The sequence below is a fragment of the Bombus impatiens genome, unplaced genomic scaffold (assembly GCF_000188095.3).
Source record: "Bombus impatiens unplaced genomic scaffold, BIMP_2.2 scf_0463, whole genome shotgun sequence".
Taxonomy (NCBI): domain Eukaryota; kingdom Metazoa; phylum Arthropoda; class Insecta; order Hymenoptera; family Apidae; genus Bombus; species Bombus impatiens.
In genome coordinates this window covers 585934-613279 of record NT_176882.1, presented here as the reverse complement: position 1 = coordinate 613279, position 27346 = coordinate 585934, and the positions used below count along the sequence as shown (strand labels likewise).

The following is a 27346-nucleotide window of genomic DNA, read 5'->3' as shown; positions in this document are numbered from 1 at the left end:
AACAAGATTGGCGCCACTCGACGCTACCCAATGTAGCCGAAAGTAAAGCTTTCAAACTGCACGAAAAGGTCATCAAAAATCTATCACCTAATGTCATCGCTCAACGATGCTGAAAGTGGAGCTTCGAAACTCCACGAGAAGCACATACATCCACAAATGCATTGTACGTTCAACTCCAAATTTAAACTGGAATCGGCAAAAATCGAGCCATCGTCGAGTACACTTGTCTGCGAGGAACAAAGTGACCCGGATTCGAAGTTACGCCACTGTCCAAGGCATGAGCCGCGAGTTCGTATAATACGCGTATACACGGTACTCGCGTGCACGTGTACTCGCGCACAGGGAATACCGTGGCGCGAGCGCGGCGAGGTATAAATGGAAATCTGTATTTATGCAAGCGAGCCGCCGGTGTGTGTTCGTGGCTTGGTCCCGGTGTTCAGTCCCGGGTCACACGATAATGACCTTATTACAGGAATTATGGGTTTCCGCGGCACCGGGATAATCCGGCTTCGGAAACGGCCGCGGGCGGCCATTCGCCGTTTTACTTTTGCCTGCGAGTCTCTCGGCCATCCTCCGCGACTGGTTCCGGTTTACACATTCGTCCCGGACGAGACTTTTCTGCCCTGCCACGGGATCCAGTTCCGTCCGCGCTGCACCGGAAGAACACGTCGAGTATCGTTTACGCGTCGTTTCACGGAACGCTGATGAACGCCAAGAAGGTGGATTCACGCGGAACCTGCAGGAGCAACAAAGTTTCGTGACGCGTCACGCCGGATATGAGACGATATCGACACTGAAAAAAGTTAGACTGCAAAGCGTGTCCTAAACCGATTGCAACACTTTGGATTTTCACAATTTTAATTTCGACCGCGCTACAGTTCTCCAACTTTTATATTCCGATTTTATATTGCTCTCGCCTTGAACGAACAAAGAGAAGTCGTAAGGTCCGAACGTAATGCTCGGAACGTTCGAAGAGGAATATGTTTGATACGGAGGAATCGCGCATGTCGATAAAATTCTCGTATTTTGTCGGAATCGTGTGAAGATTCTTTTTAACGTTAGAAAAATAAGATTGTAACGGGGTTGATATAAGCAGTGATATCTACGTAGTAAACGTATGTAGCAAAGTATATAATAGTAAGATACAGCGTCGTTATGTTTCTAACAAGTACCTACTTTAGATTTATAGACCGATGTCTCCTTAGGAAACGTGGTAGTTGTTGCTTCTCACTATTAATTTGTACACTTTGATACAAATTCGTATACTATTACCATAGATTACTAGGAAATTATTGAAACCTTTAAGAATTGTTACCTCGTGCGAAATTTTATCTTACAAAGAATTTACACCGCCGTTTCGATATCCCGGCACTTTGATCGCTCCATGGTAACCGTATGTTAAGCTCGTCTTTAGCTCGCGATATTCTCCCCTCGATATTCCGGATTAGAGTTGGATGGAATTGAAAAACGTGGCGAATTAAAGCGTTTAGTGGAAGTACAGGGAAAAGAGTATCGATTCTTCCAGGAAGATCGACGATCGCGCAGCGAGCGATGATCGTTTAGAGTCTATCGTTTCTTAAACTGGTCTCCGGTTTTTGTCTGCTTCGAGACAGGTTATTAGAACTGGTTCCGCCTTTGTCATCCGGTTTCCGAGACTTGTGGTCGGTCCGTTTACCCACGATTACCGAGTTCTCTTCCAACGAATCGGTTAGAAAAAAGGAAGACTGATTTCCTTAATCGTGCAAAAATCGCCAGCGAGAAGGTGCAAAGTAACGTTGAATTGAGACGTTCCATTCGGGCAACGTTCGTACCATCTTCTTTTCTCTCATTTTTCCACCTGTCCGGAATCGTTCCTCTGGTCGACAATTAACCGCAAATCGACGTCACTTGTCCTGCAGTGTAGTGGACTCTCGTCGATGACGAAACGACAACGAAAGAAGTCGCCTCGCGGTTGTTCGCTTACAGAACCACATCTTTTTCCTTGCAGCTCCAGTTATCCTTCTGACTGATATACAGAACGCTATAAGTCAACCACTTTTTTCACCCTTATTCGCCACTCGCTCGGTGTCCAACCATGTTACATCCATCATCGACTACCTCACTGGCACTGGCTTAATTTCCAGCGATAATTTCTACGTCCCCAATGGGTTAGTAATGGGCCCAGTTTATAAACAGACGCATCTAGACGAGCAATTATCCGATTTTACGACGTCGACGCACACGAAACACTAGGAACAAGGTAATTATTAGACCGATTAAAATTGAAATGATGAATATAAAAATACGAGATACGAGGGTATTTTTAAGATCGAAACGACAGCGACGATGATAGTTTCAATTTTTAATTTATTTACTTAGCGTATGTTGTTCATAGCGTATATTTATAGAAGTGTTACGCGAATGAGTTGAACGATTCAATTTAAATTAAAACGTGTGCTGTTAATCGCGATCCCAGTGTCCAACATATGGACACAAAAATAGGAATCAAAAATTACGATCGTCACTGTAGTTATCTTCGTAATCTCGAAAATTGCTTTTACATAGAACGTTCTTATAGTCACTCATCGACACAAACGAAATTATTTCGTTCTCTCCGAAGAAAGAGCATCTCGTACTTCACTCTCGAATATTTCGATTTACGATGACCATAAAACATTCAACGCGTGTCGGTTCCACTGTGAGTCATATTCTTTAATTACCCTCTCAGGTAATTGGCGCGATTGCTCGTGTTATTTTATTATCACGTAACATCGGGCTCTCTTTCTCTTTAAATCATTAAGCACCAACGTCGCGTTGACGTAACGTTTTCTTTGTAATTTTCTTTTAGTCGCAATTCATATTACGGAATTCTAATGAATTCATACCGCGACTGCAAGAAAGCAATTCCAAGAATCTGTTCAATTTCGTTATCGTTCTTGCAAGATATATTCATAAAAGCTATTCTTCAATATCCTCGAAACTAATAAACGTTAATCAGACAAAGGTAAGAAGACACTTAAGCGTCTTAATATCTTTTTATAAAGAATACGATATAAAGAATAAGAATACTTTTTATAAATCCATCGATCGACGTACAAGAATTTTATATCTCTGTTCGAAGAAATGAAAATTTCCCAAGCGTACATCCACGTTGGATCGTACATTTTACGCTATCGTTTAATTTTGTCTAATTAAAATTTTCTATCTTTCAACATTTCAGAGCCATGGCTTATCCGGGTTGCGTTGGACACAGGTAATTTCGCCCGTTTAAGGCAAATTCGACATAATTGACCGGTTTCCCACGTGGAAAATTCGGATTTCGAGACGAGTTGGGTTTCGTTCGCTCGTCGTCATTGGTCGAACCCAGTCTACATCCCGCGTACGCTCTCTTACTTCGCGGACGCGCAATTTAAAGTCTGATTAAGGTAATATCGAATTTTCGTGGCGGGTCGATTCCTCCTCGCGTTTCTCCTCGCGAATCGAGTTTCGTCGGCTAACTCAATTTTCTGGATCGGAGAATCGAGCGCGCCGTCGCTTCTCTTGCCGGTAATTGCCAATCAATTCCGGGAATGATCGGCTGCCTCACGTGGCGCCGGTAGTCCTCGATCGATCCCTCGATCCCGTGCATTTCACCTTTGCACGAGGGGTAACCTTCCTTCCATCTGGATTTTCGTTCCGTTTTCGAACCGGTTCATCGCTGTGAGTACATCAACGATCGTGTCAAAGGACTACCTTTATGATAAATAGTCCGTGGATTTCGTATGCGTTTACAGGAAACGTGAAAGTACAAAGTCGTACAGAGCGCACATAATACGAAAGGATAAAATGTCCAAAGCGTAGAGCTTTCTATAATTTTCTACCGAGTTTCCACTTTTCTAATTATATCCTCGGAAATGTGAATTTGCATAAAACTCCGCATTCCAAGAACGAACGATTGAATGAAAATTCCGAATAACAGCATATAATCACTGTTCCTATCGAATAACGTTTTCAAACGATACTTCACGCAGTATGATGATTTACACTGATACAATAAGAATCAAACGCAAGATGCGTGTTTAACATTCGAACGACGAACCGAACATCAGGCGGTGGTGCCCGAGTTCGTTTGGCTGCAAATAATTTCTGTCTTGTTCAAGGCGATTCATTTCCTTTACTCGTGCAAGTAACACGAATAACGATAGTCACTAATTTGTATAGAAGAACAGAGGAAATAGAAGAGAAAATAATATACGCGGATAAAGTACGAGTCTGGAGGGTGGGAGTCGAAGGGATTCGAGCACCGCCTGTGCATAAACCGCTACACCAGCATCGTCTGAAAGCGATGCAGGCCCGATGGCCGAGGGTTAAAGTAGCGATCGCTTAATGGGAATCTAAATGTCAAGCGTTCGAAACGGTCGGCGAGCAGCGTGCCTGAAACGCGTTACGTTGCCCCGCGTCTAAAAATACGGATGCCGAATCGAACGTCGTGTCGTCTGAAATGACCAGGAGGAAATTTCAGAAGCCTGGCTGGTCCGGAAATGGAGCAGCGTGGCCTCCTCGTCGATTTTAATCAAGCCAGGTTAGCTGCGTCGTTGCCGGCAATTCGCAGTCTCGTTTCGATCCTAAAGTCTGTCCGTGACATCGAAGCGTTCGCTAATCGAAGTGGAAATTACACCGATGAACCGTGGCACCGGCGTGTCTCGTCGCGCGCGTGGAAAGCCGGCTCCGCGCCTGTAAATTGCCGGATATTGCCAGTCGATTCGAAACATTTCGTCGGTGGATTTTCACGAACGGTCAGTTGGTATACAATACCGGGCCGGTTCCATCGTCGATGCGAGAAAATCGCTCGTTATTGGATTTTTTCCCGGCATTGAACTGGCGAACGATCGTCGCGACATTTTTTCGTTGAGAATAAACAAGCTAGAGAAAAGAGAAGTTTGTCACGAGACGCCGGCCGAGTTTATTTCGCGAAAATGGGTCGGAGATGCGCGGCAATGTACAGCAGCTGCTCGAGATGCCACGTGTCACTAAATCGACGAGTAGGTTTTTAGAAAAAGTGCCACTCGAGCCTTTTTTCCGGACGGCTAACCGCACGAAAACTACCTTTTCCCCGCTCCACTCGTTTCTTTCTCTACTCTTCCGCGTTTTTCGCTAAGTTTCTCCGTTTCAACTTTCACGTTTGCACGCCTTTTGCTCGCGTGGTCGCGTATCGATAAACAGTTCGATGACATATTTACAGTAAAAATTTGCGGTACAGGTGAAATCAGACTGATTCTGTTGGTCTATTTGTTCGTACAAGGCCTCCTTTTGGAGAAAACAAAGTTAGATAGTTAATAATCAGGTATACAGATACTTAACAAATTTCCAAATTTGTTTTGTCACATTTTCAGATTCGGTTTTCTTATGAACGAAGATTTCGACGCAATTTTATTGCTTTTAATTTCCCTTTCACCTACGCTTGCGTGATCTCTCTGACATCGCTTGTACCAAGAATTTAAGTTCACCATGTGTGTGGCCTGACTATAGTTCTCATTTTCTCGTCATTTTAACGAATCGACATCGAGATCCGTGACCCGGATGAGAAACCTGCTCTCCTCCATTCATTCCCTCTCTAACGATGATATTTATAGACTTCCTAATTAATAGTATCGATTATGTGTCACGTGGACTATCTACAACTCGTTCATTCGCTCCTCGTCTCGCGGCGAGAAAATCCGCGAACGTTCGACGCGGGTGAAAAACCGGACGAGTAGATTCTCGCTCGATTCCAAAGCGGAGCTCTCTCGGTCGTTGAATGAAAAGGTTAAAAAACCGTGAATAGCAGCAGACGAAGATCAAAGAGCCGAGTAATTAATTTTATACAACGAGCTTCCAGCTTCCCGTATTTTCACGGAGCTTTTACGAAAGATGGGCTCGGCGATCTTTCAAATGGAATCTATCGAATTGCCTCTTCGCTGACTCCGAATTTTGTATCCAGTTTAGAGTCTCTTATCTAATTTCAAACAATTAAAGACTCGCGTCACGTCGCTATCTTCTTCGTGAAATTTTTTTCATTCCGATCTACGGAGAAAATAGCTGAGCTGAGCTTTTCTCAAACGTTTCAGTTTTCAAACGTTCACGATGAATAGATGAGATATTTTGTAATTTAATTAAATTTTTCTTCGACCGCGCTTTTAATACCGTGTTGCATTTTGTTCCGACGTTTTTGTTTATGAACATTCCAGTTTATTCCCCCGGGGAATTCTCAGTTTCAGGTTTATCCCTACTGCCACGCCGAAATCACGTTCTCCTAATTCCGGCAGACCACGCCATTATCGTGCGATCTTTATGATAAATCTTCAGAAGATACAAACTTTGTCCACGATTTCGTACAGAAAATATTAAAATCGTCCAAGGCTGGAGGATTAATAGAACACGGCGTTTTGTAGTAACAGAGACAGGAATTAGCGAAATTCTTCACATCTTTGCATCGTAATTTAAGCTACGAGAATTGTAGGGGTTAACGCTGAGTTCAGCAGAACGGTTCACTCGCCAGAATAGCGCAGCGTAGGCTCAACGTATGAACTTACTACGAAAAACAGTCGGACAGCTACAATATTTCACAAGTCGTTATCGTATTAATTGCTTTGAATGATTAAAGCAGCCGTACGATGATCTCGAGATCGAATTTATCGGTATCTGCAAGTAGCAATCTGCAACGACGAGAAACGTTCGATCGTCCGAGAAGCTCTCGGCTTGGCTTTCCGCGTTCCTGCGAACGTTTAACGATAATTGACAAAGCTGATAAATAGCAGTGAGCGGTTCGGTTTTCACGCGAAGGTCGGCCAAGATACACACGGGACACAAGGAAAAGGCAGAATCATAGAAGCAAAAGGACAGAGGAACGCGTCGAACACTCGATGGGGTTAAACAGCGGAATTATTGTTATGGTCGCGAATCCTGAACAGCATAGACGTTTACGGTCACCATCGTGTTCAGATAAACGAGGAACACGGGCGACAGTGGCTCTCATCGAGAGTGAAACTGTTCTGTTTGATGAAAGATTCGAGATGATAGTTTTTCATTACAGGCAAAAGTGGAAAAATAACTCTAAAATGAATTTTTTAAGCGAAACAAGTGTCCAACTATGGATAACGGATCGTTTAAATATCTTTGTGATCTCTGCGAAGTATACGCTTCTACCAAATATCTCGTAGTATTGTTCTCAATACAGCGAGTACCAAAAATCATACACCTTACAAAAATGAGATTCCTATAATATTGACTTATCTACCTAGATTTACCTATATCTTTTTAATGTTAATTTATATTCCCCTATATACTGTGCACGTTCTGAATAAATTATTAATTTATATAAGAGCGAGAAAATTTCGTATCTTCGCTTTTGTCTCTCACTGCTGTACGTATTCGACTTCAAGCTCTACCAATACGACCACGGGTCTCGCAATAGCGCCAATAAAAATTTAAAATGTTCCGTACGAGACGCGTAATATGTTCGTGAAAGGTTCATAAAAAGTCTACGGATGTTCGAATATTCTCACGAACCTGTATATACCTGAGCAAAGAAACAAAGCCTAACAGCTTTATCTATAGCTATCCAATTGTACGAAACAACAAGCCTGACAAATTCTCGACACGCCGGCTCTAATACAAGCCGCGTAAAGACCTCGTAAATTCGTGGCTGTGCTTGCGACTTTCCAGCGGAAACGATTTCCACGCTGGTTGCTATCTTGCGTCTGTTTTTCAGTCTCTGGCAGGAAGGAGCGCGGAGCGTCCAACGATTTTCTTAGTCCCTCGGCTCTGGAGAGCGACGCGTATGGGATTGTTAGAGAGGCGGAAGGGCAAGACATTGAGAGAGAAAGAGAGAGAGAGAGAGAGAGAGAGAGAGAAAGGAAGAGAGAAGAGAACAGAGAAGATATGGCAAAGGGTGCAGAGGGGCAAGAAGAGGCAAGGAGCGCGGGCGGAGAAAGAAGGCGGAGGTGGAAGAAGGTAGAGGGGCTACGTACAAGGAATTCATGAATACGAGATTGCACTTGGAGAGCCCCGGGTAAAAGGCTGCTGCAGTTGCTGGCTACTGCTCCACGCTCGCGTCCCAACGAGTAAAGTGGACGAACTTACGTGCACGGTCCGAACTGGCTCACTGAAAAAACTCCTATCTCCGAAACCATTTGTAAAGATGCTCCTTCTGCTTCGAGCCGATCTCTCCAGTTGACTCGACTCGACTCGACACAGGCCCTGCTCTCTTGTATATGTATATGCATGCACGCTGAGGGTAGATGTTGGTATTTAAATAGTGGCAGCGGAGACCGTTTTTCCTGGTGCATAGAATAAAAGCGTGTGTACCGAGTAGAAACGATATAGAGTGGTAAATTGGAGCTTTAGGAGGAGATTCATCGAGGTTGCCGCACCTAGGATTGTGTAAGTTTCGAAGCAATTTAGATCTCCGACTGAGAAAGTTAGTTGTATCAAGTGGACGGTTTTGCCGCCGGATTTTGCTTCTATGGTTTGTAATTTGATTTGAGAATTCCTATAAATTGCAGGCAGTCGAGGCGTACGTATATAGTCATCTGCGATTATTTTCTTGCGCTGTATTCAAAGTTCATGCGTATTCAAATTCGCTGCAAGTTAGTAAGTCGGTGAAATAATAATAATTTCTCTTGGGAAAGACAACAATAATTTCCCTTGGGCGAAACAATTCCAAGTTGACGTTATATCTAAAAAGATTGGAATTCTTCTCTCCTTCGAGTATTTCACACTAGAAACGCCAAGATTCTAGTTACTATTCTGCCAATTTTACGACCATGTTATATCTACGATCCGCACGTACAATAGCTCCCACCTACACAGATTTTCTCTAAAGACAACGACACCGCAAAAACGTCTCCGAGCCGGAGTTCCTCCACTTGCGTTTCAGTTAAGACAATACCCGGCTGCGGCAACTCTTTCATCGCATTACTTCCGAACGAAGAAACGTGGAATCAGAACAACGCAGCTTCCCGAACGTAATTACTGGCTTAAAACGTTAGATTAATATCCGGCTACGTTCGTTCCACGATTGCCCTTAAACGCAGCTACGAGAAGCGAGAGAACGAGTAGATAGATTTCGAGGGGATACGCGACGAGGCTGAAGAACCAGCCCTCGAGGAAACAACCTACGTGTATCTAGGCTAACAATGGTACCGATTAAATATTTCAAGCAATTTCCTGGCGGGACTCGCGTGCCTCCGGAATTCCTTCTCGTTTCTCTCGAAAGGCAAGTTTCGTTCGTTGTTGGCGTTTGTTTCGCAAGAACGCCACGAGGAGGAAGAGGAGGAGGATCGAGTCGGCCGACGTGTCTGTTGTTCGATTCGCGGGCACAGTGCACGCCACAGCGCGCAGTTGTCTTCCACTTCTGAAAAGCTAGCCCATCGATCTCCATTCGATCTACTCCCTTGGACGAGTGGACGAGCCTCGGTATAAATAGCTCGACTCGATCGTACGCGATCAACAACTCGCGTGTATTTGTTCCGCGTCTACGGCGGCAGGATTTGTTGATCCTCTGACATCCAAGTCACGAGGCGCCCGTTTCTTCTTCCCTTTCTCTCTTTCCTTCTGTCTTTTTCGCTTTTCTTTTCTGGTCGACGCGCCGTGGACACGAGTCCTAACCCTCGTTCGCCACGACGGGACTGTCTTTCGTCTCGTGTCATCATCGTTTTCCACGCATGCAAGTACACGCACGTGCGAGCCGCGTACCGATCGCGCTTCGATCTCGTTCGCGGAATCGTTCGATAAACCACTTGCCGGACTAGATGGTATTCATTGCTGCAAATCGATCGGGAAACGTTTCTCGAACGGGAACACCGATCGCCGCGTGTATTCACCGATCGTTCTTTCTTCTTTCTCTCTCATTTTTTGTTCTCTTCCTCATTTCGGGTCGTTCGATCGAATCGTTGCGTAATTCGCCGAATCGATGAACGGTTTCTCCGGTCGCACGGTTGTTTCTTTGATTCGAGGTTGCAGCTGGAGTAATTTTGGCGATTTAACGATTCGAAGAAATCGAAAGAGATGTTCGACATTGACGAGAGTCTTTAGCGTTGTTACTTTCGTAACATTCGAGTTCTCGTCGTGGTTTCGAGGTCACTGGTCTTCGAGTTATCTCACGGACCGGTCACGATCCACCGTGCCCTTCATTCAATTACACGGAGCCGCGTACGAAAACTTACGATACGTCTGATCGCATCTCGCTCGATCCTCGTGCGCTGAAAGATATCGCGATCTGATACACCATTTTTCTCGAGCCGGAGGATCGAAAGATCGAGAGATCTACGCCGTTTCTGCTGCCCGCAAAATTGCTCTTCGTTTCGAAAATCTCCGCTTCCATTCTCGCTATTTATCACGTATTGCCACACACGCTGTTCGCGTACGCGTTTATAAGGTTTCCAAGTACAGTTGTTTACATTTGGTCGATGCGTATGAAACGTCGCTTTTTCGAAATTTGTATTGTCCTGTTGCCTCGTCAACCACAGGGAAAAGGGAGAAATTCGCTACAGATCACGCGTGTTCGAAGTTAAAAAGATTTATAATAAAAATATCGAACACACGCCTGCGACGAGTACGATCGCTCTGTTCAAAGTTGGAGATTTCATTTTTAAACGTCGAAGCTTAGGCGATTCGAATAATCCTATCCTGATATACAGACTTTAAAAACTGTCAGCTGATCTTTAGAAATAAACACGAAACTCTTAAGCGAAGCAGTTGTATAGTCTCAATTTCAATTTCAATTTAGCAAGGCATTTGATCGCGCTTATAGCAACAGACAGAGAAACTTTTTCCAATCGTAATGACAGAGGTATAATAAAACTATCAGCTTTTTCATCGCAATTGCATCAGGCGTCTAAATACTTGCGGACGATAGCGTACGTAAGGAGAAGAAGCGTGGAGAGCGAGAAAGAAATAGCCCAGAGGGAACCGCGCGAGAAACAGAGGGAAGGGACGATCCTATCGGAAGTGAAGGATGATCCAGGTCTTGGATCGCGAATCACAATGATCTAACGCCCACGAGGATGTATCCGTGGCCCCGGAGGACCGCGGAACCCGTAGCGTTGCGATGAATTTATCCGAGGCGAGATCCCCACGTCGGATACCTGCGGTACATACGTCGCCGCATCGATACAGCCCGTAATGTGCGGTCACCGGTTCCGGTACGGTGTTATCTCGATACTTGGTCACAATCGAGCGATCGATCCCTCCACATGGCACTCCGCGACGATAAGGACACCGTGACATCGATATCCAGACAATAGAAGGACGATATCTCGTTATAACCATTGTCGCGTGCTGACTAATTATCTCGTTAAGGACCGAGCAATTGTTCGTCATAACGTTATAAGTTATGAACGTATAATACCAATTTCTTTAAATTTCTTTAAATTTTGCGAGATCTAGACGGAAAAGATAACAGGGTGACAAAAGTATTCAGTGAACTCTTATCACGCGTTGCTAATTAACTCGCATTAAGGAGCAAGCTATGGTTCGTCGTAACGTTATAAATACATCAGTTTCTTGAAACTTCGTAAGATCGTAAAATCTGGATGGAAGAAACAGCGTCGTGAGAAATATTCAACGAATCCTCGGAACTGTCTTTCGTGGTTACGAGGCTGAAAAACAGAATTCGATGACGCAGATTGATCGAAGAAAATTGTAAATGAAATGTTGCGTTAACATCACGTACATGGGTAAAATCTGATTACGTCTTTCTGTTCATTCGTTCTTTTGAAACAGTCTGTCGACTCTACAGCTTTATGCAAATGAGCTTTTTCTCTGTCAATTAACGTACGTTCACGGTAGGTTAGGGAAAAATACCACGGAGAGATTTCACGGAATTTCTTGCGGCGCGGCGTTCGTTGTTCCCAGAAGCTGACGCGCCTCTTTTTCCGCGTGCTAGCGAGAAAAATCGATTAGTCGTCGTCGACGCCGCTAATCACTAGGACGCGTTGGTGAAAATTCACGGGGCTACGAAAGTGAATCACCTGTAGGCGTTCTGTTCGCACCTTTAGTCGCTCGTACGCTTGTCATCGATAACACCCAGTTACCCATGATCGCACTCGTCCATTTCCACTTGTTAGCGTCGATCATTTTTCACGCGTTCGTGTTTTCAGCGAATCGGTTCGAGCGACTGATTTTTCAATGCTATCTGCCATCTGCCATCCAGTGACACGGAATGAAAATCGTGTGTCACCTGTTTCCCCGATTAAATCAATCTTTTCGGCAAGGTTGTACGAAACAGGCGTAATTTCCCGCTTGGAGGCCATGTCCATCGAGTTCGTAAATTATAATGCGAGGAAACTTGACGATCACAGTATTGTTTTCTTTAAATTTACCTTCAAATTTGCGATTATGATCTTCTGATAAATAAATATTCGAAGATCAGTCGCTTGCTCTCTGATACGTTGAATACTAATTTTGTATAGATACTGAAGTACGTACTTGAATTACGAATTGGGAGTTTCCAGAAATTTGCAATTGATCGGTTGATCTTCCGAGAGGCACAAATACTTTATGGCACTTGGACGAAATGTGCCATTTGATACAGATATTCGATACTTTCCACTGCTTTATTCTCTCGTTGCTTTGCTATAACTCTATAATTTCATATCGTATATTACTAGTCAAAATCATCGTTTAATTTTGTGGAAGCAGGACGATCTAAACTCGATACAGTTGCTCAGTTTGATTTCATACTTATGGCAGGTAGTGCAGTCGTGAATTGCAATTTCTTTCTTTCTTCGCACTGGATTGTTTCGTCGATAAGCGTAAGACAAACATACGTATGATACAACGGGATGGTCGGAAGGTGATCTCATTCGAGAGCAGATTAGATCAAACGCGAAAAGACGCGAGAAACACCGCAATGATACGTCGTAGGCTCGCGAAACTCGTTTCCGTCGCGGCGAGGATTCGAGGGAGACAAATCGGATCCGATAAGCTTCGTTTCTCTATAACGTTCGATGACTTTTGATATTTAATCCTCGAAGACAAGCGGCGTGCCGCTTTCCCTCGCGAGAACTCGACTCGCGTTGCGTAATCTCGCGTAACGCCTGCGTCTCGGGTAAAGAAAGCTCCATGCAACCATCTGGATACGCCAGCAAACGGATCTAGTCGTCGATCTCTGTCGGAAAATCGCAAATTGCCCAGGCAGAGATCGATTCGTCGCGCGACACACGATCCGTGAGCCGAACGATCTCTTCCGAGACGCTTAGGTGAAAACGAAAGTCATCGTCCAGCGTGGCGTCATGCTTTCGACGAGGCACGAAATCTTCTTGGCGTTCAACCGTTCTACGAAATCGACATTTTTACCCTGAAAAGTCACGATGAGTCGCTTCCTTCGAGCTTATCGACCGTTGCATACTTTCCACGGAGTTAAGGAAGTCGAAGAGCATTCGAAAGCAAGTTACGTTATCGTTCACTCATTTTCGTTATCTCGAAACAAAGAGGTTCGTTCCGATGACGCGTCCGAATTCTCCGAGGTCGAAATTGTGCGAGGGATTTGGAAGAAACAGTCATAACGACAATAAATCGACGATAAGTGGATAAGCCCGTTGAAAGGTAATTGCGTAGGTACAAATGCACGACCTTGAGACTGTATCGCATCATCCTTGAACGTGAACCACGGGTCAGTAACAGTAAAGAGCTATGTACGCTTAACCGATACATGCACTTACATTCTATGATACTTTAGCGCTGAAAGGCAGGAGCTGCTATAAGTACATGCAAATCGAGCTCGAAATAACTCTAGCTCGTGGTCTACGGTCGCGCGTCGTAAGGACGGAATCATCGATTCGAGCGGGTCTCCACGGTTAATTAAAGCGTTCGTCCTCGTTCCTCGCGAATCGATCGATCGCGTAGCTCGCGCGTCCCTCTCGTCGTAAAACGACACGTATCTCTCTTCGTGCATTTTGCTCTACACGCTATACGTCTGTTTGCAAACGTTTCTCGATCCTTTAATCAGCCAATACGTTTATACTGTACGATACGCCGCGGTATCGAAGGATGTCTATCGCATAAAGGTTTTTCAAATAAAAGTCCTTTCAATGAGAGTCTTCCGAATGAAAATACAGCGAATTCGCTTTTCCATCGAATCGACGAAATTTGACTCGACGAAACTTCCCCTCGGATCTTCTATACGTGGCGATCGAAGAAGGAAAGGTAGCGAAAAGCGAATCGAGCCCGAGACTATCTCGAGACTACCCTCCACCCCTTGCCTGCTCTTCCAAGTATCGTTCTTCTTCGTCTGGTCGGTGCGCGTAGCGAGCTCGCGACGCAAAGGAACGAGAGAAAAGTCGCGTACAACGAGGGGTGATCCTACGTTAACGAGACTTGGGGTGGCAAGTGACGCGATGCCACGTTTCCTCTCTGAAACCGGAGTCAGGGTGCCGAGAACTATCAGAGAGCCGCGTTGCAAAATCTTAAAAAAATTCTCATTAACGATAAATTCTTTTTACCGGACAGTCCTTAACGTGAAATTGACCCCAAGAAATTGTAGTACTTCGCTTTCTACAGAAAGAGCACACAGATACGCAAATGCCATGAGCTTTATAAATTAACTTTTTACGAACCGCCGAATTTTGTAGAACGCGAGACTGAGTTCCAAAGGCAGAGCGCAGAGACAAAGGATGCACTTACGTATGCATCTGTAAACTTTCCTCGTCTTTCTCGTCGTAAAGAAACTCGCCGTTTTTTTTTCGTTCTCACTCGAGAGGATAGCCGGAAATATAAATCGACTCCGTAAAATTTACAATATGTTTTTAAAACGTGGAGTTCCGAGGAACACGCCAAACCTAACGGGGATAGTTCGTCGAACCGTGTTTCGTTTCGCCATGCACGAAAGTCTGAATGTGAAAGGTTCGCTTCTCTTTCTGTTCGTTCTTTTCTTTCTTTTCTTTCTTTTCTTTTTCACCACGGCGAAGAAAACTGAAACAACGAAAGAAGAAACGGGACGACAAATCGGTATAAAGAAGAGGCGGCGGGTTTTATCGGGGTGTTTGGTATAAGTAGTTGCATAGGGGGTTGGATGCATGCTATTAGTAATAGTGAAGACGTACCCTGTACCAAGTGGCCACCTGCGAGGCGCTCGAAAGGGGTGGAGAAGCGGTGGTATATCCGCGACGCAACACACCGGAGGTGGAGGGTGAAGGTCGGGCCCGAGGGCGCGATTTTTGTATATTTTCGATATTGTCGGTCGATTCGCGTACGGGGGTGCGTTCGAAGAGGCGGGCCCCAACAAGACGATAGCACAGGTGAAGTGGTGGTTGGTGGTGGTTCGGTGGTGGTTCGGTGGTGGCGGGTGTAGTGTATTCGCACGCCCCGTGCAAGTGAGGCAAAAGCAAAAACAACAACAACAACAACAACGCCACAGGTCAGAAAAATATACACGATTAATCGATGGACACTCGCGTGTCGCTGTGCATAATTACTAATTAGTAATAACTATATATACATACTTACATACATACATACATACGTACGTACATACATACTTACATACATATATATATATATATATCCCTCTTTATTTACATATAAAACGTAAAATACACGGTGTTCCAAGTTTTCCCAGACAAACGCTATTAGTACGTTCTGCACAAGTACAAATAAGAAAGAAATTGTAGATATAAATGCATTGTTTTGTAATCAGTGTGATCATTAGGTGGGTGAACGGTATTTCAAAGAATTTACCATTTCTGATAATACGTAGAGGACTTTCACAGTGGTAAGAGATCAAATTTATTGTCTTAAGAAGCTTTCTTCGATCTTTTTTTTGTGTTGACCTATTCATTTTCTTTTTCTTACTCACGTTGACAGAATATACTGAAGGAGTTTGATCAAGGATATCTGGAACACCTTATATATATATATATATATATATTTGTATATTTAATAAACCACATCTCATAAAATATAATATACGTATTATATTTTACTCCCATACATGATATACATATATGTATATTATTCGCGTATCCATTGCGTGTATCTTGAAAGTACAATGCGCACAGTATATCTGTGGTACGTGTATGTGTATATATTCGTGTGGTCCTGCCGCGAGAATCCTTCGGAACACGTTCGATGACTATTAACGTTTCCACCGCGCTCCATAAATCCACGGATAGATCGGCCTGAAAAATTCGAACAATACGCTACGCTCGCAAACGGTACATTTTCTCTCTTGGTACGTCGCGAGAAGCGAAGGTAATAGACGGTGGTCGATCGAGTCGAGCATTGGTCCATTAACAAGATAGCCAATTATCAATAAAAGCGAAACTCCGCGTGGAATGCAGGTGAACGTATCCATTGCAGCGATACGTGCACGTTCGCTATGGGAGTAAGCGTTTATTCCCGTACGAATAATGCGAATATTCCCCTCCCCCCTCGTTTTCGTCTTATGAATATTCGTCATCGAACTCGTTCCGAGAAACAAGGTCTGCTATGGGCTGGTCCGAAGCGGAAGATCGAGCACAGGATGTCCAGGGGGTGGCAAGTGATTCGTTAAGCGGACAAAGTTGGAACGTTAGTCGAAGGTGGGTCTCGACGAGTAACTTTAACGCGTACAGTTTTACACATCGACGAACCAATTGTCTTGGTCTGGGACTGCGACTTTATGCAGCGAACGTTCGCAGCGAGGGAGAGAGAAACGAAAAGACAAACAAAGAGAGACAAGTTTTCCGAGGATAGGTGAAAGATGGAAGTCGCGTAACGAGAGTCGCGTAAAGATGGGAGTTGTCACGCCGCGCCTCCGTCGCGGAAGGCAGGATAGAAAGACTACACGTGTGAAAATTCCTTGAGCGACGTACGAGGAGACGGCGAGGGAAAAACACGGCTACAAAAATGGACAGAATGCAAGGAGAGAAGAGAAGGTGGGAAGGGAAGAGACACGGTATGAAAGAGCGTGATGGTTTGACACACGAAGCAGAAGAAGCCACACAGAGATCGGTATTTTCTAGCTCCTATTTTGTTTAGGAGTAGCGGCACGTGTTCGTGTCTGTTTCTTGTCAGTGGCGGTGCGGCTAGTAACTTATGTAGTACCTCTTTTGTGCGATCGCGAAATTCTTCGGAGCCGGACATCGCCGCGAAACACAGCGCAGGTACGGCGCCGATTTGCATTTGCCCGGCTGGTGCATCGTTACTCGTTCCCGAGCAACGAATATCTCGATAAATAAAGTGAGACGTTCGAGGGGCGCACGGTAGCGATCCCCTCGAGATCTCTTAATCCTGCGTGTGCTTCGTGACTTTCCGAGGGCTCCGGCTACGACTACCAATGAAAAAAGAGAGAGAAGAGTCAGGAAGCCCGGTCCAGTCTTGCCCGAAGAACTCTCGCTCGAATACACCAAGACGCGACCGTTCGAGAGTCCCCTGCAATTTACCGAGATCAACATACAAAGTAGCAGTCTGCGGTCCGTAACGCAGTGCGTACTTTCTTTTCTTTTCTTCCTTTTTTTCTCAAGAAAAATCACCCGACACCGAGTTCTTGATAGAGCGGGGGAGCTCGCGATCTCACGTACAACCGACGATTCAACGCCGTACGATGCAACGAGCCGCGCTCGATAGAGATCGACGGTAATGGATGGTAAACGCGTTCAACCCCGCGATCATCGACAAGTACAAGGACGATTATGATTTTTAACGGAACGCCAACGGCTCCTGATGACTCGCGATTAATGCCTTGGCGCCATGAGTGGCGAGGATAATGCAATTTGAGACCGTTAATTGACCGATCGACGCGAACGAATCGCAGAAAGCTACACGATATCCGTCGGGGTCCCGACTCTTCCAGTTCGTCTTCAAGGATCTTCGCTAATGGATTCTCGCGTGAGAGAGGTAGTCAGTCACTCGGAAGAGAGAATCGGACAACGCGGAGGCAGAGAATATCGTCTTACCTTGGGCAAGGATGCCAGGCATTGCTGCTTCACGTCCCAGACGAGCTGATCCCTCGGGAACTGAAGACACTTGCTGACGTAAAGTTCCGGGACGTGCACCCTGGCGAGGAGCACTCCCTCCTCCACCGGACCGGCCTCCGCAGTGGCAGCTGCGACTGCAGCCGCATCTTGATTCTGTTGACCTTGAGTTTGGCCTTGAGCCTGGCTTCCTTGCGGACTCGTGGCCTGGCTCGACGTTTGTCCCGTGCCAGCAGCTGACGAATTTTGCTGTTGCTGTTGCTGCTGCTGTTGTTGTTGCTGCTGTTGCGACTGCTGCTGTTGTTGCTGTTGCTTCGGTCCCGCCTCCATTGCGAGGACCTCGCGCTTCTCGAGGATTCCACCTTCACAGGTTCACATCTGAAACAGAAAAAAAAGACTCGAGTTCACTACCTCGTTCTTTACTGCGACCAGTTTTTCTTTTTGCTTCTTTTCCAGCATTAATCGACCCGATTGTGCCGTTACCGTGGGATATCGCGAAATCACCATGTCGTCCGTTTAATCGAAGAGACATCTCAAGGAAGCAGCAAGAGAGGCAGGTAGAAATAAGGAAAAAGCAGATGAAGAAATTAAAACGGCGAGGGTCCGTTCTTTATGACTACATCGAGTAACGGTAAAGGCGGATAAGATTACTGCGATAGAAATAAAGAAACGGCGCCGAGATGCCGCGACGATTTTTTAAACATCGTAAAAGCCTTTTATATCTCGCGATCCGTGGCCGTTGATACTCTGCTCGTTCGCTCGGTCGACTCCGTAACATTTTTGCGGAAATTTCATTTCCTCGATCCTCGACGAAGAATCTTGCGAAGCTCGGCAGAATTCTTTATTAAAGAGATTCGACGGGATACACGCGTCGAATCGATTACGCAGAAAGGATGGGCGTTCGCGTTGCTCGCGCGTTTTCACGCGTTTCTTCGGCATCGACGCGATAACACGGCTGGCCGTTTTACAATTCGACCTTCGATCTCGGGGGTTAACTATCGGTCAGCTAATAACTTACGCGCTAACGAGCAACGCGGCTCGGCCACTTTCACTTCGAACTTTCCAACAAGCATAAACGTCCAGGTATAGCCGTTGCGTGTATCATCGTCAACCTCCCGCGAACAAGATTAACACTCGTGGCTGGCTATTTCGCCGGTAACCGATCGTTCCACGCGACTGCTATTATTCGATTTGCCAATTTCTCGCGTGCTTGTTTCACGAGTATCAGTTTAGCACCGGTAATTCTTCGAAAGTTACATTATGGTACTAATTAAAAAGATTATAGTAGAAGAATTAGTGGGCCGGTTTAAATGATTTTGATACGGAATAACCGTTATAAATGATCAACATTTTGATGCTTTCCGATAATCGTTATCGATGACGGAATTATCGGAAACAAAAGAAAAAGATGTTATCATCGATAATGGAAATTCACGATCGAAAAAAATCCCCTCATCGATAATGATTATTGCGGTAAACAAATACGGTTTCCGGCGCTGATACTGGTTATCAATAACCAAACAAACGTTCACCGTTTATCATGGTTATTTGTAATCGGAACATTTAACAGTTAATATTTTTTAATCGTTGAATTCGTTGAAGAACTTCATTAGGATTTAGCGATCCCTGTCTTCTTCCGTTCAAACGACGACAAATTTTCGTAAGAACGGTGGAGTTCCAAGATAGGCGACAGTACGCTGTTTGCGAATTGCAAAGAGAGCGAGCGCAATATGTCAGGTGGTACGGGGGAGAAGTTTGATGGGAAACCGCAGACGCCATTAAACGTAAGCATGTTGCCGGCAGGCTGGGCTGCGTTAAAACTTTAAATAACCCACTGACCGCATCGTATACACAATGCTTACGCTTCGAGGACAATAGCCAACGAAGCCAAGACGAAGTGGAAACGCCACAAGGTCGCATCCTTCGCGCCCGACCAGAAAAACACTCATCCTTAGGCGTTAATATTCCACTGACGAAGGGATTTTCTTCTTCCAGTCTCCTGGTTCTCCCCCACTCGAAAGTGCCGAGGCTGCGGACAGCCAACGGTACGAAAAAGAACGAAGACCTAAGAGGGGGACGTAAATCCGCTTCGTTTCTTGCTAATGTCACGTGATCCTCAGGGTTAATAATTACGTTGATATGGTTTGCAATAAGACAAATGTAAAATATGACGATTTGTTTCTGCAAGAATTATTACGGGGAATAAGAGATGCGAGTACAAAGAAGAAGGAACGAACGTCTTGATCCACGCTATTGTTCACAAGTCATGGGACATTTAGATCGTTACTCTGATTTACAATGACGTTTTCAAGCGCTTAACGGCGATTTCGCTAATACGAGATCGATTAACAACGCGTCGAATTTTAAAACTGCTTTCCTGCAAGAAAAAGAAAAAAAAGATAGAAGGGAGAAGAAGAAATAAAAAGAAAGAAATGGAAGATTTGATCTATTTAAACAAGAGTTACGTTTAAGATTGATAGATTAATAAATGGTCCATGACTTACGAACCCCGGTGTATATTTTAAGAAGACTATACAAAGGCAATACGTTGCTACGATAATTCCTGCTTTCCCACAATACACACAGCTTCTCCCTTTCATTTTTCCCCTCCTCTAGTGATATTTTATTACATATATCGTACGCTAGTCAGAACGATACTGATACGCTACCGCTTTTTCCAACCGGCTAATCGATTATCGCCTCTCGAACGGGCTATCCTCTCGCAGGAGACGCGGTCGAGGAACAAAAGGAACGACGAGATACAAGAAAAATAATAAGAGGGAACACGAAGGGAGACGATGATGAACCGAGGGAGAAGGATCGTACGGATGGACGGACAGCAAACGCATCAATGACAAGCCGTAAATCATAGTTTTACGACCCGTCTTTATGTGGCCCTTATTCGTGGCAGTCATCGGTGGGGAGTGCTTTTGCCATTTTTCTGTCTGGCCACCCTGTGTGCAGCGCATTCAGGGCCGTATCTCCTCTCCGCCAGACGACGAGCCGATCGACCTTTTCTTCCTTCCAATCGAGCAAAGAGGATGGAGAAGCGGCACGCGAAATACCGGCGACTTTCGTGACGCTGGGGGCAACAATTAGCGCTCGACGTGTTCGCCATTGAACCGACTATCGGAAGTTTGAACCCATTCGAAGAAGAAGAAGAAGAAGAAGAAGAGGAAGGGGATAAACGCCCATGAAAGGTAAATGGAGCAGCTGCGAGAACCGAAGCCTTTTGATTTTTCCCTCCAGGCTTTCTATTTAGAGAGTATATCTTTAGAAAAAGAACATTTTTTTCACCTTGATGCTTCGAGTGTTTAAAGGGTATTGGAACGACGCGACGTTCAGAGACAAAAGAGAGAAATTCGTAATACGTCGACTTTAAAGTTCGAACGAACATCGCTCGATCCGCCCCTGCACGCGCGTAAGTGCATATAGCAGGTACCCGCTGCGTGGGCGTCGCTTTACGGGTTTGCTTTTAAGTGGCCGTACCTTAATTTCAGAGTCACCTAACAGTGTCGTGTTTAACGGTGATTCAATGATAATTAAAAAAATCCAAGGTTACCTATGGAACCATATCCGACTACGAAGGGGAGGAACTCCGAAGGACGGCCAGGAGTTAAAGTACGACCATGACATTCTCCTGGTCGCGACCGTGCACCTCCGACTCTCTAACCCCCGACCAGCGTTCCTCCTCTGTGCGATCGCTCGAGAAAATGTTGGATTCTTAACCGTTTAAAAGTCGAATAATCCCGTTGCGCAACAGATTAACTTTACATAACAACAGATTACATGAAAGTAACGCGTTCTAAAAATATTCAGAAGCTAACGTTCTAAACACGACTGATCATAATTACGAGTAGGAATTTTTTTACATTTATTTGTATAACTTGAAGATGTAAAAATACACGAATAAAGTATATTGTTCTTTACAATATTAAATAGAAGCGATTTTTTATTCGTCCCATTTTTTTTTTAATTGAGTCTATAAAAATATGAGTTTACATAAATAATCGTAAGCTAGCTACAATAAATACAACGTTTTATGAACACATTTTGAGTATCGTGCGTCGGTAGGTTGAGCCTCGTATGGCATCAGTATCCCGTTATCGATAGTTATCCATAATGTTAATGAAGCGTACTTCGATTTTTACGATATACGGGCGGCTTCTAACAAAATTTCTATCGCGTATATTCGTAACACGTACGAATATTTCCACGTAATGTCGACTACGATCTCCGCTATGATCGGTACTCTGATAAACAGGCCATTTCTAACTTGGAAATTCAAGTCTCGAACATCCGTTGAAATCGAGGAAGGAGTAGTCCCGGCACGACTAGAAAAATCTATCATTTGGTACGTCGATATCTCCAGATGTCACGAGTTTTTATCCCCGCTATGATAGGAATAAGAAAAATCTCGTTAGGATGAGAGAGCTTGGCGAAATACCGGACGAGACACTGGTAAGAGACAAAATATGCAGATCACGGAAAAGCGAGAGTCAAAGTCGAAAGAACAGCTACGACGGAGCTTCTGGTATCTCGACTCGGAGTCAATCTCGTCGGAGCCAAGCTCCATGGTCATGTGTATGCACGGACGCGGAATAAACGAATTTCTCGGCGCCACGCGTCTTCTCAGATGGCTCGACCCTCCAATCTCCAAATTTCTATTCTACTAGAGAAGGGTTCCACAGCTACGTTCTTTGAATATCCTGGCAGCTGCGGTTTGTGGATAATGCTGGAAAAGCGTAAGACCTGCTTTCGTTGCCTTTCTGAAAATCTGAAGAATGGAACGACGAGCGGGTTTAATTATATTTTCCAACGTCAAAAAGTACCTCAGAAGATCGAGTAAAATAATAAAAAATTCTTGCATTCGTGATTTCTCGTTTTAATACGTTAAATCTTCCTAGCGTGTTATATAGATCTATCTTGTTTGTTAAAACGGAAACAAGATTGAAATACGAAAATTCGAGGATCGCAGCGCAATTAAATTCATGCATTTTTATAGAATAACTTGGGGAAATATTTTTGATGAACGTGAATCGAAAAGGCTATCTGATGAAATATAGGAGCAGTGGAGTGTACAGAAAAATATGCAATTCGAGGTTTTATTATACGTATAAACTTCATAAGGATCTGAATAATTTGATCAATTTGTAGCAACAAAACTGAATTTAATTAAAACGTACGAATAACGACGGCCCCTCTTATATTCGATAATTAATTAATATTAATCGCAGCTCGGTTTTTTCCGTAACTACATCCATTACCTAATTGATTTGTGGTACATATTTCTACTATATTGAACATATATTTACATATGACCAAAGTGTATATATACATATATTAATGACCCATTAACAAATACAAACAGCGCTTGTTAGCTTGCTATGAATTTAGAAGACTCTACATTTAAATTACCTATTAACAGATATACCAGTCATATGCTTCACTGTTTATTATATATGATATGTGTATTACTACCTTTAGCATTTACCATCTAAATATCGCTGCTTACACATTTTATTTATTTTATACATTTTCGTATTTTTAAGTTCTCTATAAACGCATAAACATTCACGTCCTACGTATATGTATAACTATTAGCGTTAGAATTTATCTCATATTTGGTAGTGTCCTAACATACGAACGAAGGCGTAGCTACGTATCTACGACGATTATAAAGAACAAAATCACTGCAGTTCGACTTGGTCGGAAATTCTCAGTTAAAATGCATGTTGGTAAATGTTCGGATACTTTCGAACGGTAGTGTATATCCGGAGAACAATAATGATGACATATGCTGCGTGTACGTAACATCACTGGCTGGGTTGCAATTACCGACGTGTATAAAACATTACGCTCGTAGACCAGCCAGCGTTGCATTGTTCCAAGCGTTTTGTTGTTCGTCCCAGTTGTATCGATCGTGCCAGATGTAAATCATTCTCTATAATTACGGAAACAATGAAGCAACCGATAGCGTAACCGCTCGACGCGGCTCGAAATACCAAAGGATCGGTCTACCAAGGATGACGTTGCTCTGTACGTAAATTACTTTCATGTACTCTTTATTGGTTATTGAATTATGTCCCATCAAAGATAAGCAAGCGTTCGGATACTTCCGAACGGCAATATATTTGTCATAGACTTATCAGAAATCTCTTTAAAAAGTTTTGTACAACAGACACGGTATGATATTAAATAACAATAAAAATAGAATCTACGTAACAACCTACGCATAATAGAGATACTATCATAGACGTACATCATCGTACGAGAAACGATAATTTTGCGCAAATGGTCACTGGTACGAATCTTTTTAAACGTACGATAGAAAAAGGAAACCCACGAACTTGATGATAAATTCCCGTATTTACCATAAATACGAAAACATCTCGAGAAAAGCAAAGAGACAGTAAGAGAGAGAGAGAGAGAGAAAGAATAATAACGGCGACAGTATAATAAAAAGTCTTTGCAATAAATGTTCGAATATTCTCACAGGCGATGATAGACGAAGGTTGGAAATCGAATTTGTGAATGTACTCTGGATAGAACTTACGCAGCACTCTAATATAATTCGACAGGGAGTCCGCGTTTCCCCTCGAACCGATATACCGATAAAAATTGCTCGCGAAACAGGATCAAGCGGTGCCGTCCGATCCCCTCGATCGTTCAATCAAACAATTACCAGCTGGTTCCCGCGTTCATCGCGTTCGATCAGCGTCGGCTATCAAAATGATTTCGCTGATGAAAACGGACCGGCCCGCTTCCGGCGAACCAGAGAAAAATAAAACAGGAGGCGTCGTGTCAGTACGGGAATGGATGCAAGGTACACAAGGTATATAAAGAGGAAGTTCCCTCGGTGAAGAGCCGCAAAGACAGACAGACAGAGAGAGAGAGAGAGAGAGAGGGAGGAAGAGAGTCTTGATACGACGACGACGAGTGTAACACACGTGTAACGATCGCCGACGTCGTGTGAACGTCGAGGGGTGACACCAGAAGGGAAGAACGTTCGAAGCAAAAAAGAAGCTCCGCATCGTTGGCGACGACGTTACGAAAGGGGGGCGGGCGGAAGAATAACACGTACCACCCTATCCCTGGGTGCCGCCTTTCGTTTCGGACCGCCGGCAACTTTCCTTCGAGGGAGCGCATCAGCCCTTCAGGGAACTCGTCGTTTCGGGCTGTTCCTTCGGTTAGATGCACATGACTTTTCGAAAGCTTCCTCGTCCCGAGTCGCCTCTAAGCATCGAACTTGTATCTTCGTGGAACCCGCGACACAATGATCTTCGATAAACCGACGCTTCACCGAGAATAAAGTTCGATTCGTTTTGCGATCGAATTTTGGGAACTTTGACGAGAGAACGTTTTTAGTTCGACTCCATACTTCTTTAACTTGTTAACCGGTTGGAGGCTGTTCGCGAAAGATGGTTCTTGTTACTTCAACGCGAGTATCGATGTACGCTGAAGTTCTTAAGCGTTTGGATATTTCTACGTTGTTACAAATACATGGAATGTATGTCGAGTAAAATTCCTTAGACTAATTGTAGTTTCTGCTCTTATCCGAGGCAATCGTATACGATTAGTGAATGTCTATGTAAACGACGGTTCGTATAAATGAAAGAGCGACGAATGAAATAGGACGAAGGATAATCGTGGAGATTAATAGTTTATACGAACTGTTAATCGCGATTAATTGTAGGAATAATATTCAAAAGCTGTTGTCATCTCGACGAATCGTGTATTTAATTTTAATGTACTGTTTAGAAGATTGTAAATAAACAATTTACATTTCATACGGTACATATCCGTTGATTCCGCGAAAAGATCGTAAGCGTCGTTTTTGATTATTTTCTTCTCGTTAGTTCGTATATTTTAACAACGTTCATCCATTGTTAATACACGTATTTATAAATATCAGTACAGAGTACAGCAATTCTTGAAAACTACTCTTGTTCCCGATGAAATTGCACAAACATGTTCGACAGCATCCAGGCAATAATACCTATATGCCAGATCGCGAACCATGAAAATTAAAGTAACAGGAGAACGCAAAATGGGGTCAGGTGTGTAGCACTTTCAATATATCACTGCCACGATAAAAGAGACAATATCGGTTAAAAGGATTGGTTTTTCGACCTGTGAGATGTTACAGGATCGAACGCCATCGGTAGACCGCGAAACGACTTCTATAGAAGCTACGTAACGAGTGGTGGTGAAGCACAGGGGTGCGAAGAATAGCGCTAAATAATCGAATCAGACCTTTCGAAAGGTTAAAGGGGAGGCAAGGTCGAAAGTCGAAGGTCGGCAAGTATCGGGAGTCGACAAGATCGCGCGACGTCCATTCACAAAATTTATAAATAGCCGTTTCTCTAACGGTCGGGATATCGAGACGACGAGCAATCTATTCTCCGCTGGCGGTAAGCTCGTACTGCGCAATATTCGTTTCCCTCTCGTAACAGGGCGAACTCGTGGGACACTGGTAACCGGACGACGCGTCGCAGCATTAAATGGAGAAATGTAGAGCTCGTTACTCGCTATCGGGGCGCGTTACGGACGCGTTAATACACGTTGAACACGCAGCCAGATCCGATAAACGTATTCGTGCAACATCGTGGCCCACATTCCGCGAAAGAAGCTAACAAACGCGTATAACATGGACGGTTAGATCGTGACAAGCTTGGTCTTCGGCGAGGAATGCGGAGTTTCTCGAGTTCTCCGAGTTTCGCATCGATCCCCTTATTCAGAGTTACTTGGAGAGTCCGATGGAAAAGGAGAACGCGGTTTCGCGATTTCAAGTTTCCCAAGGGAGACGCACGTGCGGTATTTCGCGGCAATGATCTTCGAGGTCGATGAGAAATAGCGGAAATTCTCCGACCGAGGAATTCCGATGGAAGTTACGTGCGCGACAATAGCCATAAGCGAAGCGGGATCGCGGAAAGTTCGTCGTCCTCGGTCGTGCAGCCATTCTCCTTCGTAACTGCGTACAACGAGTGCGACGCTTTCCAAACAAATAAATCTGCAGGCCGAAAGCGTGAGAGGGTAGGGTGTGGAAGGGTGGCCCGAGAGGGCGGGTTGCCGGTGCACCCTCTTGGTTCAAAACAAGTCACGAGAGAGCGGGCGCGAATAAAAGGAGGCGGAGGAATGGTGCGAGAATGCGAAAAGGGAGAGGCGAGAAAGTAGCGAAGGTTTGGGAAAACAGGGTGGCGATGGAAACGACGGGAGGAGCAACGGTACTCGATCGCGCAACGCTGGGAAAGCACGTGCCGGTGAACGCGAACGTCGCTGCTTGCCGACACTTACCCCACGTTCAACGACCCCTGGGCTGTAAGAGCGCGAACGACGATAAACCCCGTGGTCTGGCCGGCGGGTTATCGCACCGTCTCACCAGCGGTGCCGGCCGTTGCCGAAAACAAGACCGGAAACTGCCCGCTCCCCCATCCCCTGCTGCCGATCGACGT

General features: G+C 44.5%; 1 protein-coding gene across 6 annotated transcripts in view; it reads right to left on the bottom strand.

Annotated features, from left to right (window-relative positions):
* Nucleotides 1-27346, bottom strand: part of LOC100747251 (SH3 and multiple ankyrin repeat domains protein 3) — a 181027-nt gene that overhangs the window by 28664 nt on the left and 125017 nt on the right. For 3 of the 6 annotated variants that reach the window (XM_012387239.3, XM_024368502.2, XM_012387233.3), the window contains exons 3-4: nt 17874-18269; nt 15042-15059 (exon numbers count right to left, since the gene is read on the bottom strand). In XM_012387239.3, coding sequence (XP_012242662.1) covers nt 15042-15059; nt 17874-18221 — 366 coding nt within the window. In that variant the 5' untranslated portion in view covers nt 18222-18269. Of the gene's footprint in view, nt 1-15041; nt 15060-17873; nt 18270-27188; nt 27341-27346 lie in introns of those variants that run through there. The other 3 variants (XM_024368504.2, XM_024368505.1, XM_012387238.3) reach the window with 3 other exon arrangements.